The following is a 17,188-nucleotide window of genomic DNA, read 5'->3' as shown; positions in this document are numbered from 1 at the left end:
ATTCTGAGAACAGAAGTGAACATGTTTCCTGTTCTGGGAACATACTTTTTTTGGGGGGGTTGCAGGGAGGTTCTGAGAACGTTTTGCTATGGTTCCCTGAAAGTTTTCTTGGGAGGTTTTTATTAACGTTCTAAGAATGGAAATTCTAGGTTATTTGAAGGTAATTAAAGAACGTTCTGAGAACATGTTTCAATAAGGCTACTTAGTTTGGGTTGACTGTTTTGAAGTCCAAGCACAGACAGACAGGAAATTCATTTGTTTAGCCATTAAACATGCAAACACACTTTAATTTTTTATTGTGGCACGGCGCCAGTCTGATTCAAACCTTCTTTATCCATGGAATTAGTCGCCCCCAGGATGTACCCAGCATTCCATGTTTTTAAACTCATACAACGCTGTTCAGTTTAGTCTATTCAAACAGACCCCATTTCAAAAAGAAACAATGGGGATCTGGGTGGTTCCTACTGCCTGGTCCGGGTGGTTCCTACTGCCTGGTCCTAATGGGGACCCGGGTGGTTCCTACTGCCTGGTCCTAATGGGGACCCGGGTGGTTCCTACTGCCTGGTCCTAATGGGGACCCGGGTGGTTCCTACTGCCTGGTCCGGGTGGTTCCTACTGACTGGTCCTAATGAGGACCCGGGTGGTTCCTACTGACTGGTCCTAATGAGGACCCGGGTGGTTCCTACTGACTGGTCCTAATGAGGACCTGGGTGGTTCCTACTGACTGGTCCTAATGAGGACCTGGGTGGTTCCTACTGACTGGTCCTAATGAGGACCTGGGTGGATCCTACTGCCTGGTCCGGGTGGTTCCTACTGCCTGGTCCGGGTGGTTCCTACTGCCTGGTCCGGGTGGTTCCTACTGCCTGGTCCTAATGAGGACCCGGGTGGTTCCTACTGACTGGTCCTAATGAGGACCTGGGTGGTTCCTACTGACTGGTTCTAATGAGGACCCGGGTGGTTCCTACTGACTGGTCCTAATGAGGACCCGGGTGGTTCCTACTGACTGGTCCTAATGAGGACCCGGGTGGTTCCTACTGACTGGTCCTAATGAGGACCTGGGTGGTTCCTACTGACTGGTCCTAATGAGGACCTGGGTGGTTCCTACTGACTGGTCCTAATGAGGACCTGGGTGGATCCTACTGCCTGGTCCGGGTGGTTCCTACTGCCTGGTCCGGGTGGTTCCTACTGCCTGGTCCGGGTGGTTCCTACTGCCTGGTCCTAATGAGGACCCGGGTGGTTCCTACTGACTGGTCCTAATGAGGACCTGGGTGGTTCCTACTGACTGGTTCTAATGAGGACCTGGGTGGTTCCTACTGCCTGGTCCGGGTGGGTCCTAATGGGGACCCGGGTGGTTCCTACTGACTGGTCCTAATGAGGACCCGGGTGGTTCCTACTGCCTGGTCCTAATGAGGACCCGGGTGGTTCCTACTGACTGGTCCTAATGAGGACCCGGGTGGTTCCTACTGCCTGGTACTAATGAGGACCCGGGTGGTTCCTACTGACTGGTCCTAATGAGGACCCGGGTGGTTCCTACTGCCTGGTCCGGGTGGTTCCTACTGCCTGGTCCGGGTGGTTCCTACTGCCTGGTCCTAATGAGGACCCGGGTGGTTCCTACTGCCTGGTCCTAATGAGGACCCGGGTGGTTCCTACTGACTGGTCCTAATGAGGACCCGGGTGGTTCCTACTGCCTGGTCTGGGTGGTTCCTACTGCCTGGTCCGGGTGGTTCCTACTGACTGGTCCTAATGAGGACCCGGGTGGTTCCTACTGCCTGCTCCTAATGGGGACCCGGGTGGTTCCTACTGACTGGTCCTAATGAGGACCCGGGTGGTTCCTACTGCCTGGTCCTAATGAGGATCCGGTTAGTTCCAACTGAGGACCGGGTGGTTCCTACTGCCTGGTCTGGGTGGTTCCTACTGCCTGGTCCGGGTGGTTCCTACTGCCTGGTCCGGGTGGTTCCTACTGCCTGGTCCGGGTGGTTCCTACTGCCTGGTCCTAATGGGGACCCGGGTGGTTCCTACTGACTGGTCCTAATGAGGACCCGGGTGGTTCCTACTGCCTGGTCCGGGTGGTTCCTACTGCCTGGTCCTAATGGGGACCCGGGTGGTTCCTACTGACTGGTCCTAAGGAGGACCCGGGTGGTTCCTACTGCCTGGTCCTAATGAGGACCCGGGTGGTTCCTACTGACTGGTCCTAATGAGGACCCAGGTGGTTCCTACTGCCTGGTCCGGGTGGTTCCTACTGCCTGGTCCGGGTGGTTCCTACTGACTGGTCCTAATGAGGACCTGGGTGGTTCCTACTGCCTGGTCCTAATGGGGAACCGGGTGGTTCCTACTGACTGGTCCTAATGAGGACCCGGGTGGTTCCTACAGCCTGGTCTGGGTGGTTCCTACTGCCTGGTCCGGGTGGTTCCTACTGCCTGGTCCGGGTGGTTCCTACTGCCTGGTCCGGGTGGTTCCTACTGCCTGGTCCTAATGGGGACCCGGGTGGTTCCTACTGACTGGTCCTAATGAGGACCCGGGTGGTTCCTACTGCCTGGTCCGGGTGGTTCCTACTGCCTGGTCCTAATGGGGACCCGGGTGGTTCCTACTGACTGGTCCTAAGGAGGACCCGGGTGGTTCCTACTGCCTGGTCCTAATGAGGACCCGGGTGGTTCCTACTGACTGGTCCTAATGAGGACCCAGGTGGTTCCTACTGCCTGGTCCGGGTGGTTCCTACTGCCTGGTCCGGGTGGTTCCTACTGACTGGTCCTAATGAGGACCTGGGTGGTTCCTACTGCCTGGTCCTAATGGGGAACCGGGTGGTTCCTACTGACTGGTCCTAATGAGGACCCGGGTGGTTCCTACAGCCTGGTCCTAATGAGGACCCGGGTGGTTCCTACTGACTGGTCCTAATGAGGACCCGGGTGGTTCCTACTGCCTGGTCCGGGTGGTTCCTACTGCCTGGTCCGGGTGGTTCCTACTGACTGGTCCTAATGAGAACCCGGGTGGTTCCTACTGCCTGGTCCTAATGGGGACCCGGGTGGTTCCTACTGCCTGGTCCTAATGAGGACCCGGGTGGTTCCTACTGACTGGTCCTAATGAGGACCCGGGTGGTTCCTACTGCCTGGTCCGGGTGGTTCCTACTGCCTGGTCCGGGTGGTTCCTACTGCCTGGTCCGGGTGGTTCCTACTGCCTGGTCCGGGTGGTTCCTACTGCCTGGTCCGGGTGGTTCCTACTGACTGGTCCTAATGGGGACCGGGTGGTTCCTACTGACTGGTCCTAATGGGGACCTGGGTGGTTCCTACTGACTGGTCCTAATGGGGACCTGGGTGGTTCCTACTGACTGGTCCTAATGGGGACCCGGGTGGTTCCTACTTACTGGTCCTAATGGGGACCCGGGTGGTTCCTACTGACTGGTCCTAATGGGGACCCGGGTGGTTCCTACTGCCTGGTCCTAATGGGGACCCGGATGGTTCCTACTGACTGGTCCGGGTGGTTCCTACTGTCAGGTCCGGGTGGTTCCTACTGTCTGGTCCAGGTGGTTCCTACTGTCTGGTCCTAATGAGGACCTGGGTGGTTCCTACTGACTGGTCCTAATGAGGACCCGGGTGGTTCCTACTGACTGGTCCTAATGGGGACCCGGGTGGTTCCTACTGACTGGTCCTAATGGGGACCCGGGTGGTTCCTACTGCCTGGTCCTAATGGGGACCCGGGTGGTTCCTACTGACTGGTCCTAATGAGGACCAGGGTGGTTCCTACTGCCTGGTCCTAATGGGGACCCGGGTGGTTCCTACTGCCTGGTCCTAATGGGGACCCGGGTGGTTCCTACTGCCTGGTCCTAATGAGGACCTGGGTGGTTCCTACTGCCTGGTCCAGGTGGTTCCTACTGCCTGGTCCGGGTGGTTCCTACTGCCTGGTCCTAATGGGGACCCGGGTGGTTCCTACTGACTGGTCCTAATGAGGACCCGGGTGGTTCCTACTGCCTGGTCCTAATGGGGACCCGGGTGGTTCCTACTGACTGGTCCTAATGAGGACCCGGGTGGTTCCTACTGCCTGGTCCTAATGAGGACCCGGGTGGTTCCTACTGACTGGTCCTAATGAGGACCCGGGTGGTTCCTACTGCCTGGTCCGGGTGGTTCCTACTGCCTGGTCCGGGTGGTTCCTACTGACTGGTCCTAATGAGGACCCGGGTGGTTCCTACTGCCTGGTCCTAATGGGGACCCGGTTGGTTCCTACTGACTGGTCCTAATGAGGACCCGGGTGGTTCCTACTGACTGGTCCTAATGAGGACCCGGGTGGTTGCTACTGCCTGGTCTGGGTGGTTCCTACTGCCTGGTCCGGGTGGTTCCTACTGCCTGGTCCGGGTGGTTCCTACTGCCTGGTCCTAATGGGGACCCGGGTGGTTCCTACTGACTGGTCCTAATGAGGACCCGGGTGGTTCCTACTGCCTGGTCCTAATGAGGACCCGGGTGGTTCCTACTGCCTGGTCCGGGTGGTTCCTACTGCCTGGTCCTAATGGGGACCCGGGTGGTTCCTACTGACTGGTCCTAATGAGGACCCGGGTGGTTCCTACTGACTGGTCTTAATGAGGACCCGGGTGGTTCCTACTGCCTGGTCCGGGTGGTTCCTACTGACTGGTCCGGGTGGTTCCTACTGCCTGGTCCGGGTGGTTCCTACTGCCTGGTCCGGGTGGTTCCTACTGCCTGGTCCGGGTGGTTCCTACTGCCTGGTCCTAATGAGGACCCGGGTGGTTCCTACTGACTGGTCCTAATGAGGACCCAGGTGGTTCCTACTGCCTAGTCCGGGTGGTTCCTACTGCCTGGTCCGGGTGGTTCCTACTGACTGGTCCTAATGAGGACCTGGGTGGTTCCTACTGCCTGGTCCTAATGGGGAACCGGGTGGTTCCTACTGACTGGTCCTAATGAGGACCCGGGTGGTTCCTACAGCCTGGTCCTAATGAGGACCCGGGTGGTTCCTACTGACTGGTCCTAATGAGGACCCGGGTGGTTCCTACTGCCTGGTCCGGGTGGTTCCTACTGACTGGTCCTAATGAGAACCCGGGTGGTTCCTACTGCCTGGTCCTAATGGGGACCCGGGTGGTTCCTACTGCCTGGTCCTAATGAGGACCCGGGTGGTTCCTACTGACTGGTCCTAATGGGGACCGGGTGGTTCCTACTGACTGGTCCTAATGGGGACCTGGGTGGTTCCTACTGACTGGTCCTAATGGGGACCTGGGTGGTTCCTACTGACTGGTCCTAATGGGGACCCGGGTGGTTCCTACTGACTGGTCCTAATGGGGACCCGGGTGGTTCCTACTGCCTGGTCCTAATGGGGACCCGGATGGTTCCTACTGACTGGTCCGGGTGGTTCCTCCTGTCTGGTCCGGGTGGTTCCTACTGTCTGGTCCAGGTGGTTCCTACTGTCTGGTCCTAATGAGGACCTGGGTGGTTCCTACTGACTGGTCCTAATGAGGACCCGGGTGGTTCCTACTGACTGGTCCTAATGGGGACCCGGGTGGTTCCTACTGACTGGTCCTAATGGGGACCCGGGTGGTTCCTACTGCCTTGTCCTAATGGGGACCCGGGTGGTTCCTACTGCCTGGTCCTAATGAGGACCTGGGTGGTTCCTACTGCCTGGTCCTAATGGGGACCAGGGTGGTTCCTACTGCCTGGTCCTAATGGGGACCCGGGTGGTTCCTACTGCCTGGTCTTAATGGGGACCCGGGTGGTTCCTACTGCCTGGTCCTAATGGGGACCCGGGTGGTTCCTACTGACTGGTCCTAATGAGGACCCGGGTGGTTCCTACTGACTGGTCCTAATGAGGACCCGGGTGGTTCCTACTGACTGGTCCTAATGAGGACCTGGGTGGTTCCTACTGACAGGTCCTAATGAGGACCTGGGTGGTTCCTACTGACTGGTCCTAATGAGGACCCGGGTGGTTGCTACTGCCTGGTCTGGGTGGTTCCTACTGCCTGGTCCGGGTGGTTCCTACTGCCTGGTCCGGGTGGTTCCTACTGCCTGGTCCTAATGGGGACCCGGGTGGTTCCTACTGACTGGTCCTAATGAGGACCCGGGTGGTTCCTACTGCCTGGTCCTAATGAGGACCCGGGTGGTTCCTACTGCCTGGTCCGGGTGGTTCCTACTGCCTGGTCCTAATGGGGACCCGGGTGGTTCCTACTGACTGGTCCTAATGAGGACCCGGGTGGTTCCTACTGACTGGTCTTAATGAGGACCCGGGTGGTTCCTACTGCCTGGTCCGGGTGGTTCCTACTGCCTGGTCCGGGTGGTTCCTACTGCCTGGTCAAAATGGTTCCTACTGACTGGTCCTAATGAGGACCCGGGTGGTTCCTACTGCCTGGTCCTAATGAGGACCCGGGTGGTTCCTACTGACTGGTCCTAATGAGGACCCGGGTGGTTCCTACTGCCTGGTCCGGGTGGTTCCTACTGCCTGGTCCGGGTGGTTCCTACTGACTGGTCCTAATGGGGACCCGGGTGGTTGTTACTGACTGGTCCTAATGCGGACCTGGGTGGTTCCTATTGACTGGTCCTAATGGGGACCTGGGTGGTTCCTACTGACTGGTCCTAATGATGACCCGGCTGGTTCCTACTGACTGGTCCTAATGGGGACCCGGGTGGTTCCTACTGACTGGTCGGGTGGTTCCTACTGTCTGGTCCGGGTGGTTCCTACTATCTGGTCCGGGTGGTTCCTACTGTCTGGTCCTAATGAGGACCTGGGTGGTTCCTACTGACTGGTCCTAATGAGGACCTGGGTGGTTCCTACTGACTGGTCCTAATGAGGACCTGGGTGGTTCCTACTGACTGGTCCTAATGAGGACCTGGGTGGTTCCTACTGACTGGTCCTAATGAGGACCTGGGTGGTTCCTACTGACTGGTCCTAATGAGGACCTGGGTGGTTCCTACTGACTGGTTCTAATGAGGACCTGGGTGGTTCCTACTGACTGGTCCTAATGAGGACCTGGGTGGTTCCTACTGACTGGTCCTAATGAGGACCTGGGTGGTTCCTACTGACTGGTCCTAATGAGGACCCGGGTGGTTCCCACTGACTGGTCCTAATGAGGACCTGGGTGGTTCCTACTGACTGGTCCTAATGAGGACCTGGGTGGTTCCTACTGACTGGTCCTAATGAGGACCCGGGTGGTTCCGACTGACTGGTCCTAATGAGGACCTGGGTGGTTCCTACTGACTGGTCCTAATGGGGACCTGGGTGGTTCCTACTGACTGGTCCGGGTGGTTCCTACTGACTGGTCCGGGTGGTTCCTACTGACTGGTCCGGGTGGTTCCTACTGACTGGTCCGGGTGGTTCCTACTGACTGGTCCAGTGGTTCCTACTGACTGGTCCTAATGAGGACCTGGGTGGTTCCTACTGACTGGTCCTAATGAGGACCTGGGTGGTTCCTACTGACTGGTCCTAATGAGGACCTGGGTGGTTCCTACTGACTGGTCCTAATGGGGACCTGGGTGGTTCCTACTGACTGGTCCGGGTGGTTCCTACTGCCTGGTCCGGGTGGTTCCTACTGCCTGGTCCTAATGAGGACCCGGGTGGTTCCTAATGCCTGGTCCTAATGAGGACCTGGGTGGTTCCTACTGACTGGTCATAATGAGGACCTGGGTGGTTCCTACTGACTGGTCATAATGAGGACCTGGGTGGTTCCTACTGATTGGTCCTGATGAGGACCCGGGTGGTTCCTACTGCCTGGTCCTAATGGGGACCCGGGTGGTTCCTACTGCCTGGTCCTAATGGGGACCCGGGTGGTTCCTACTGCCTGGTCCTAATGAGGACCTAGGTGGTTCCTACTGACTGGTCCTAATGAGGACCCGGGTGGTTCCTACTGCCTGGTCCTAATGGGGACCCGGGTGGTTCCTACTGCCTGGTCCTAATGGGGACCCGGGTGGATCCTACTGCCTGGTCCTAATGGGGACCCGGGTGGTTCCTACTGCCTGGTCCCGGTGGTTCCTACTGCCTGGTCCGGGTGGTTCCTACTGCCTGGTCCTAATGAGGGCCCGGGTGGTTCCTACTGCCTGGTCCTAATGAGGACCAGGGTGGTTCCTACTGACTGGTCCTAATGAGGACCCGGGTGGTTCCTACTGACTGGTCCTAATGAGGACCTGGGTGGTTCCTACTGACTGGTCCTAATGAGGACCTGGGTGGTTCCTACTGACTGGTCCTAATGAGGACCTGGGTGGTTCCTACTGCCTGGTTCGGGTGGTTCCTACTGCCTGGTCCGGGTGGTTCCTACTGCCTGGTCCTAATGAGGACCCGGGTGGTTCCTACTGACTGGTCCTAATGAGGACCTGGGTGGTTCCTACTGACTGGTCCTAATGAGGACCTGGGTGGTTCCTACTGCCTGGTCCAGTGGTTCCTACTGACTGGTCCTAATGGGGACCTGGGTGGTTCCTACTGACTGGTCCTAATGAGGACCTGGGTGGTTCCTACTGACTGCTCCTAATGAGGACCTGGGTGGTTCCTACTGACTGGTCCTAATGAGGACCCGGGTGGTTCCTACTGACTGGTCCTAATGGGGACCCGGGTGGTTCCTACTGCCTGGTCCTAATGGGGACCCGGATGGTTCCTACTGACTGGTCCGGGTGGTTCCTCCTGTCTGGTCCGGGTGGTTCCTACTGCCTGGTCCAGTGGTTCCTACTGACTGGTCCTAATGGGGACCTGGGTGGTTCCTACTGACTGGTCCTAATGAGGACCTGGGTGGTTCCTACTGACTGCTCCTAATGAGGACCTGGGTGGTTCCTACTGACTGGTCCTAATGAGGACCCGGGTGGTTCCTACTGACTGGTCCTAATGGGGACCTGGGTGGTTCCTACTGACTGGTCCGGGTGGTTCCTACTGACTGGTCCGGGTGGTTCCTACTGACTGGTCCGGGTGGTTCCTACTGACTGGTCCGGGTGGTTCCTACTGACTGGTCCGGGTGGTTCCTACTGACTGGTCCTAATGGGGACCTGGGTGGTTCCTACTGACTGGTCCTAATGGGGACCTGGGTGGTTTCTACTGACTGGTCCGGGTGGTTCCTACTGACTGGTTCGGGTGGTTCCTACTGACTGGTCCGGGTGGTTCCTACTGACTGGTCCGAGTGGTTCCTACTGACTGGTCCGGGTGGTTCCTACTGCCTGGTCCGGGTGGTTCCTACTGACTGGTCCTAATGAGGACCTGGGTGGTTCCTACTGACTGGTCCTAATGAAGACCCGGGTGGTTCCTACTGACTGGTCCTAATGAGGACCCGGGTGGTTCCTACTGACTGGTCCTAATGAGGACCCGGGTGGTTCCTACTGCCTGGTCCGGATGGACCACTAAACGGACAACACCCCTCAGACCATTCAGAACCTCACATAAAGACAACACACACACACACACCCCACAGGAATGTTCCATTGTGTCTTTATGGTGAGGGTGAATGGGACAGCACTAGTGGTGACCCAATTCAACAGCTGACCTGGAGACAACAGCCCCCCCCCCCCCCCCCCCCCATCTCCCCAGACACTGTTACTAATGAGACCTTCAACCCTCAATCCCTGACCTTCAACCCCCCCCCCCCCCACTAATGAGAACTTCAACCTTCATCTCCCTCCCACATTTCTCCCACTATTACTAATGAGACCTTCAACCCTCAATCCCTGACCTTCAACCATCAAAGACCCTGACCTGTCTATACTTCAGTGTGTGTACACTATATGACCAACAGTAGGTGGACAGCTGCTCGTCGAACATCTCATTCTAAAATCATGGGCATTAATATGGGGTTGGTCCCCCCTTTGCTGCTATAACAGCCTCCACTCTTCTGGGAAGGCTTTCCACTAGATGATGGAACATTGCTGCTATAACAGCCTCCACTCTTCTGGGAAGGCTTTCCACTAGATGTAGGAACATTGCTGCTATAACAGCCTCCACTCTTCTGGGAAGGCTTTCCACTAGATGTTGGAACATTGCTGCTATAACAGCCTCAACTCTTCTGGGAAGGCTTTCCACTAGATGTAGGAACATTGCTGCTATAACAGCCTCCACTCTTCTGGGAAGGCTTTCCACTAGATGTTGGAACATTGCTCTGGGGACTTGCTCCATTCAGCCACAAGAGCATTAGTGAGGTCGGGCATTGATGTTGGGCGATTAGGCTCGCAGTTGGTGTTCCAATTCATCCCAAAGGTGTTCGATGGGGTTGAGGTCAGGGCTCTGTGCAGGCCAGTCAAGTTCTTCCACACCGATCTTAAAAAAACACTTCCTCAAACGGTTGCCACAAAGTTGGAAGGACAGAATCATCTAGAATGTCATTGTGTGCTGTAGCATTGAGACTTCCCTTCACTGGAACTAAGGGGCCCAAACCATGAAAAAACATTCCCAGACCATTATTCCTCCACCAAACTTTACAGTTGACACTATGCATTGTGGCAGGTAGCGTTCTCCAGCCATCCGCCAAACCCAGATTAGTCCGTCATACTGCCAGATGGTGAAGTGCGATTCATCATTCCAGAGAACTAATTTCTACTGCTCCAGAGTCCAATGGTGGCGAGATTGACTCCACTCCAGCCGACGCTTGGCATTGCTCATGGTGATCTTAGGCTTGTGTGCGGCCGTGGAATCCAATATCATGAAACTCCCCGACTAACAGTTATTGTGCTGACGTTGCTTCCAGAGGCAGTATGGAACTCGGTAGTGAGTGTTGCATTCGAGGACAGATGGGTTTTACGTGCTTCAGCACTCGGCGGTCCCATTCTGTGAGCTTGTGTGGCCTACCACTTCACTGCTGAGCCGTTGTTGCTCCTAGGCGTTTTCCACTTTACAATAGGGCACACTACTTGACGAACTGACTTGTTGGAAAGGTGGCATCCTGTGACGGTGCCACGTTGAAAGTCACTGAGCTCTTCAGTAAGGCCATTCTACTGCTAATGTTTTGTCTATGGAGATTGCATGGCTGTGAGCTCGATTTTATACACCTGTCAGCAACGGCTGAACTAGACAAATCCACTCATTTGAAGTGGTGTCCACATACTTTTGTGTATATAGTGTGTATAACCTCACCTTGTAGTGTGTGGAGACACTGTCCTGTCCGTATATCCCAGACCCTGACAGTAGAGTCAGCGTTGCCAGAGACCAGGATGTTGTTCTTTAGTTCCATACCACTGGTCAGTGATTGGTGGCCGGTCAGCGTGTGGACACACCCTCCCGTCACTACGTCCCATACTCTGATGGAGGTGTCCAGAGATCCACTGACCACGTAGGCACCGTCAAACTGGAGGAGACCAGGACTTAATGGTTAATGTCAGGAGCATCAAATTCACATTGAAGTGAAACACAAGAACAATGGTATGGACACAGTGTGTGTTTTAACTACAGAAGGGACGGCCTTATTTACCCAGAAATAGAAATAGACCGGGGGATTGCAGGAAGACAGGAGTGTGTGTGTGTGTGTTCTAACCAGGGGGTGGAACTGGTTCAGGGAATAGAACCAAAAACAGAACAGAAACCGAACCAGGTAAGTGATCTTTAGTATTCCGGAACAGAACCTTTATTTTCAAATCTAGAGAACCCGTTAATTATATTAATTTCTGTTCCCACAATATTCCTAACATCTAGTTTTGATGTCAGTAATAGCCTAAACACGTTCCAATTCACGTCATGATGTTCAGCGCTTCAAGTAAAGGCCATGTCCACCACTCTCTCTCTCTCTCTCTGTGTGTTAAACTTTATGTAACTAGGCAAGTCAGTTAAGAACAGATTCTTATTTACAACGACGGCCTACCCCAGCCAAACCCGGGCTCACAATCACGGGCCGGTTGTGATACAGCCCGGATTCGAACCAGGGTGTCTGTAGTGACGCCTCTAGCACGGAGATGCAGTGCCTTAGCGTGGCGCAGCGGTCTATCTCCCAACCCTTCTCCCACTTCATGAAAACAAGCAAGCTGCTCTATCCACGCTAATCAGTGAAGGAAATTAATAAGCTAAACGTGAAAACAATGTTGATTTCAAAGTCAAAACAATTAACGAAAAGCAACGACATGAACCGGTTCAGAACGTTTTGGGTTGGAACCGGTTCAGAACGTTTTGGGTTGGAACCGGTTCAGAACGTTTTGGGTTGGAACCGGTTCAGAACGTTTTGGGTTGGAACCGGTTCAGAACGTTTTGGGTTGGAACCGGTTCAGAACATTGCTTTTCGTTAATTGTTTTGACTTTGAAATCAACATTGTTTTCACGTTTAGCTTATTAATTTCAATGCTGGTCGGAACACTGGAACGGGGTTCTGTTTCAGAACGGAAAACAGATCGGTTCCGTCCACTACCTGTAGTGAATAGACTCTGTTTCAGGGTGTGTGTGTGTGTGTGTGTGTGTGTGTGTGTGTGTGTGTGTTCCTACCTGAAGAGAATAGACTCTGTTAGTGTGTCCCTGCAGAGTGTGTAGACAGGTCTCTGTCTCCGGGTCCCAGACTTTAACCATGAAGTCGTATCCTCCGCTGACCACCCTGCGCCCGTCATACTGGACACACCGCACCGCCGCCACATGACCTGTCAGGACGTGGAGACACTCGCCAGAATCTACGTCCCACAGACGCAGCGTAGCGTCACGGCTACCGCTCACAACCCTGGGGGGTGGGAGAGAGGGGACGGGAGAGGGGAGAGAGGGGACAGGGGAGACAGAGGGACGAGGAGGAAGGAGGAGAGGGAGGGAGAATATAATCCACAAAACAAGACAGAGGCATGAGGATATATGCCTTAAGAAGGAAAGAAATTCCACAAATTAACTTTTAACAAGGAACACCTGTTAATTGAAATGGATTCCAGGTGACTACGTCATGAGAATGTTTCCAGTTCACTAGTACCAGCTTCAGACCAGACCAAGTTAATACAATGTTTCAGTTCACTAGCACCAGCTTCAGACTGACCCAGTTAATAGTTGATACAAATGTTTCAGTTCACTAACACCAGCTTCAGACTGACCCAGTTAATAGTTGATACAATGTTTCAGTTCACTAACACCAGCTTCAGACTGACCCAGTTAATAGTTGATACAATGTTTCAGTTCACTAACACCAGCTTCAGACTGACCCAGTTAATAGTTGATACAATGTTTCCAGTTCGTAGCAGACAGGCCATGTATAGCCAATGTGATTTATAAGAGATTTATTTTTTATCAGGATATTTTCTACCTGCAGGCTGCAATGTTTTTATTTGTTGGCTTTATGTAGGATATTTTTACATAGTTGGCAATAGAAGTTACTTTTTAGGTTTGTATCATTTAGATTTGGATATAATTGTGATTAATCACACAACAATGATTTTGAGAAAGGAAGACGTTATTATAAATTAAATTAAAGCGTTTCACGAAAATGTGCGAAAACTGTAACTGGCACGCAGATCGGTAGAAATGGTCAAATAAATTGACATTCAACATGAGAAAGGTTGCCGACTCCTCCTGTAGCTTATTACCGTCCACTTCAGGGGGTTAAAGGCAGAACCTGTGAAAGCCAGTAGGAGCAGGACGGTCAGGTTAAAAAAATAATATTTGGGTTATCTAGATCTCTAGTTCCCTCTTGAGGCATCTGCTTCTTATTTCATCAAATAGTGTGCTTTAAGCATCAGACAAGCTCAATGCATATAGTTGATTTAATTAAAACACATAGGCTGTGTCTATATATGGAAAAACACATGTTCAACCAATCGACTTTCGATCTACCAAGATGTTTTTTTTTGTCGGGGACAGCCCTAATTGGGGACAGCCCTAATGATGATAGACAGAGACATGATGGAAGTGAGTTGGTCATGTGAGATAGAGAGAATGTATGCATATGTACATGAGTGTAGAGCTTGACTGTGTGTGTGTGTGTGTGTGTGTGTGTGTGTGTGTAGGTGTGTGTGTGTGTGTGTGTGTGTGTAGGTGTGTGTAGGTGTAGGTGTGTAGGTGTGTGTGTGTGTAGGTGTGTCTGTGTAGGTGTGTCTGTGTAAGTGTGTAGGTGTGTCTGTGTAGGTGTGTCTGTGTAGGTGTGTCTGTGTAGGTGTGTAGGTGTGTCTGTGTGTGTGTGTGTCTGTGTGTGTGTGTGTGTGTGTGTGTGTGTGTGTGTGTGTGTGTAGGTGTGTGTGTGTGTAGGTGTGTAGGTGTGTGTGTGTTAACTCACTGTTTGTCGTGCAGGTGTATACAGCGTACAGTAGAGGTGTGTCCGTACAGGGTGTGAACACACTCTCCGCTCTCTGCGTCCCAAACCTTCAGAGTCCTGTCTGTAGACCCACTGATCACGATGTTACCACTCATCTGACTGGACCACACGCCTCCTGTATGGCCTACTAATGTACGCAGACACTGGAGGAGGAGAGAGGGAGGGTGGGGAGGGAGGGAAGAGAGAGAGAGGGAGGGAGGGCGGGAGGGAGGAGAGAGGGAGGGAGGGGTGAGGGAGAGGGGGGAGGGGTGAGGGAGAGGGGGGAGGGGTGAGGGAGGGGTTAGGGAGGGGGAGAGAGGGGTTTAGGGAGGGGGAGAGAGGGGGAGAGAGAGGGGAGGGAGAGGGGAGGGAGAGAGAGGGGAGAGAGAGGGAGAGGAGAGGGAGAGGAGAGGGAGGGTGGGGAGGGAGAGAGAGAGAGAGAGGGAGGGAGGGCGGGAGGGAGGAGAGAGGGAGGGGTGAGGGAGAGGGGGGAGGGGTGAGGGAGGGGGAGAGAGGGGTTAGGGAGGGGGAGAGAGGGGTTAGGGAGGGGGAGAGAGGGGTTAGGGAGGGGGAGAGAGGGGGAGAGAGAGGGGAGAGGGAGAGAGAGGGGAGAGGGAGGGGAGAGGGAGAGAGGGGAGAGGGAGAGAGAGGGGAGAGGGAGAGAGAGGGGAGAGGAGGGGAGAGGGGAGAGGGAGGGAGAGGGGAGAGGGAGAGAGAGGGGAGAGGGAGAGAGAGGGGAGAGGGAGAGAGAGGGAGAGAGAGGGGAGAGAGAGGGGAGAGAGAGGGGAGGGAGAGAGGGGAGAGAGAGGGGAGAGAGAGAGGGGAGAGAGAGAGGGGAGAGAGGGGAGAGAGAGGGGAGAGAGAGGAGAGAGAGGGGAGAGAGAGGGGAGGGAGAGGGGAGAGAGGGGAGAGAGAGGGAGAGGGAGGAGAGGAAATAAATAAATGTTTACCAGTGCATCGTTTAAAGCCTTCTCTTTCTCTCCTTCACGGTGTTAAGAACAGACAGACAGATGGGCATTAAGAAGTGGAAGCAGTAGGAACTGTAATCAATATGCTTCACTGAAGGACACGGTCAATGTTGCCAAAGCAAAATGATACACATTCAAAGATATGAAAACAGTCACAATAACTGTAGATATAATACTAATAAAAATATATTTATACAATACCAGTCAAAGGTTTGGACACGCCTACTCATTCAATGATTTTTTTATTAAATTATTTTTAAATTGTTGAATAATAGTGAAGACATCAAAAGTATGAAATAGGTATTGCAGCTTATTGTAGAGTGGGTTAAGAGGTTTTACGGCACTCTACAAATCAAATCCAATGTTATTTGTCACGTGCGCCCAATTCAACAGGTGTAAGTAAACCTTACAGTGCAATGCTTACTTTTAGGGCAACGCACAATTGGCCCAGTGTCGTCCGGGTTAGGGGAGGGTTTGTCATTGGCCCAACGTCGTCCGGGTTAGGGGAGGGTTTGACATTGGCCCAGTGTCGTCCGGGTTAGGGGAGGGTTTGACATTGGCCCAGTGTCGTCCGGGTTAGGGGAGGGTTTGTCATTGGCCCAACGTCGTCCTGGTTAGAGGAGGGTTTGTCATTGGCCCAACGTCGTCCGGGTTAGGGGAGGGTTTGTCATTGGCCCAACGTCGTCCGGGTTAGGGGAGGGTTTGTCATTGGCCCAACATCGTCCTGGTTAGGGGAGGGTCAACGTCGTCCAGGTTAGGGGAGGGTCAACGTCGTCCTGGTTAGGGGAGGGTCAACGTCGTCCAGGTTACGGGAGGGTTTGTCATTGGCCCAACGTCGTCAGGGTTAGGGGAGGGTCAACGTCGTCCAGGTTAGGGGAGGGTTTGTCATTGGCCCAACATCGTCCTGGTTAGGGGAGGGTCAACGTCGTCCAGGTTAGGGGAGGGTCAACGTCGTCCAGGTTAGGGGAGGGTTTGTCATTGGCCCAACGTCGTCCGGGTTAGGGGAGGGTTTGTCATTGGCCCAACATCGTCCGGGTTAGGGGAGGGTTCGTCATTGGCCCAACGTCGTCCAGGTTAGGGGAGGGTTCGTCATTGGCCCAACGTCGTCCAGGTTAGGGGAGGGTTCGTCATTGGCCCAACGTCGTCCAGGTTAGGGGAGGGTTCGTCATTGGCCCAACGTCGTCCAGGTTAGGGGAGGGTTTGTCATTGGTCAACATTGTCCAGGTTAGGGGAGGGTTTGTCATTGGCCCAACGTCGTCCGGGTTAGGGGAGGGTTCGTCATTGGCCCAACGTCGTCCGGGTTACGGGAGGGTTTGCCATTGGCCCAACGTCGTCCAGGTTAGGGGAGGGTTCGTCATTGGCCCAACGTCGTCCAGGTTAGGGGAGGGTTCGTCATTGGCCCAACGTCGTCCAGATTAGGGGAGGGATCGTCATTGGACCAACGTCGTCCTGGTTAGGGGAGGGTTTGTCATTGGCCCAACGTCGTCCGGGTTACGGGAGGGTTTGTCATTGGCCCAACGTCGTCCAGGTTACGGGAGGGTTTGTCATTGGCCCAACGTCGTCCTGGTTAGAGGAGGGTTTGTCATTGGCCCAACGTCGTCCGGGTTACGGGAGAGTTTGTCATTGGCCCAACGTCGTCCAGGTTACGGAAGGTTTTGTCATCGGCCCAACGTCGTCCTGGTTAGGGGAGGGTTCGTCATTGGCCCAACGTCGTCCTGGTTAGGGGAGGGTCAACGTCGTCCAGGTTACGGGAGGGTTTGTCATTGGCCCAACGTCGTCCGGGTTAGGGGAGGGTTTGTCATTGGCCCAACGTCGTCCGGGTTAGGGGAGGGTTTGTCATTGGCCCAACATCGTCCTGGTTAGGGGAGGGTCAACGTCGTCCAGGTTAGGGGAGGGTCAACGTCGTCCTGGTTAGGGGAGGGTCAACGTCGTCTAGGTTACGGGAGGGTTTGTCATTGGCCCAACGTCGTCAGGGTTAGGGGAGGGTTTGTCATTGGCCCAACATCGTCCTGGTTAGGGGAGGGTCAACGTCGTCCAGGTTAGGGGAGGGTCAACATCGTCCGGGTTACGGGAGGGTTCGTCATTGGCCCAA

The 17,188-nt window shown here is 54.5% G+C and overlaps 1 protein-coding gene across 2 annotated transcripts in view; it reads right to left on the bottom strand.

Moving 5' to 3' along the window:
- The window catches only part of LOC110498323 (F-box/WD repeat-containing protein 7), a 59,489-nt gene that overhangs the window by 12,488 nt on the left and 29,813 nt on the right, over positions 1-17,188 (bottom strand). For both annotated transcript variants that reach the window (XM_036958444.1, XM_036958445.1), the window contains 3 exons: positions 14,111-14,292; positions 12,355-12,580; positions 11,023-11,233 (listed from right to left, as the gene is read on the bottom strand). In XM_036958444.1, the coding sequence (XP_036814339.1) occupies positions 11,023-11,233; positions 12,355-12,580; positions 14,111-14,292 (619 nt within the window). The remainder of the gene's footprint in view (positions 1-11,022; positions 11,234-12,354; positions 12,581-14,110; positions 14,293-17,188) is intronic.

Source organism: Oncorhynchus mykiss, chromosome 21 (assembly GCF_013265735.2).
Source record: "Oncorhynchus mykiss isolate Arlee chromosome 21, USDA_OmykA_1.1, whole genome shotgun sequence".
NCBI lineage: Eukaryota > Metazoa > Chordata > Actinopteri > Salmoniformes > Salmonidae > Oncorhynchus > Oncorhynchus mykiss.
The sequence above is the reverse complement of the archived record's forward strand: the minus strand, read 5'-3'. Positions and strand labels throughout refer to the sequence as shown.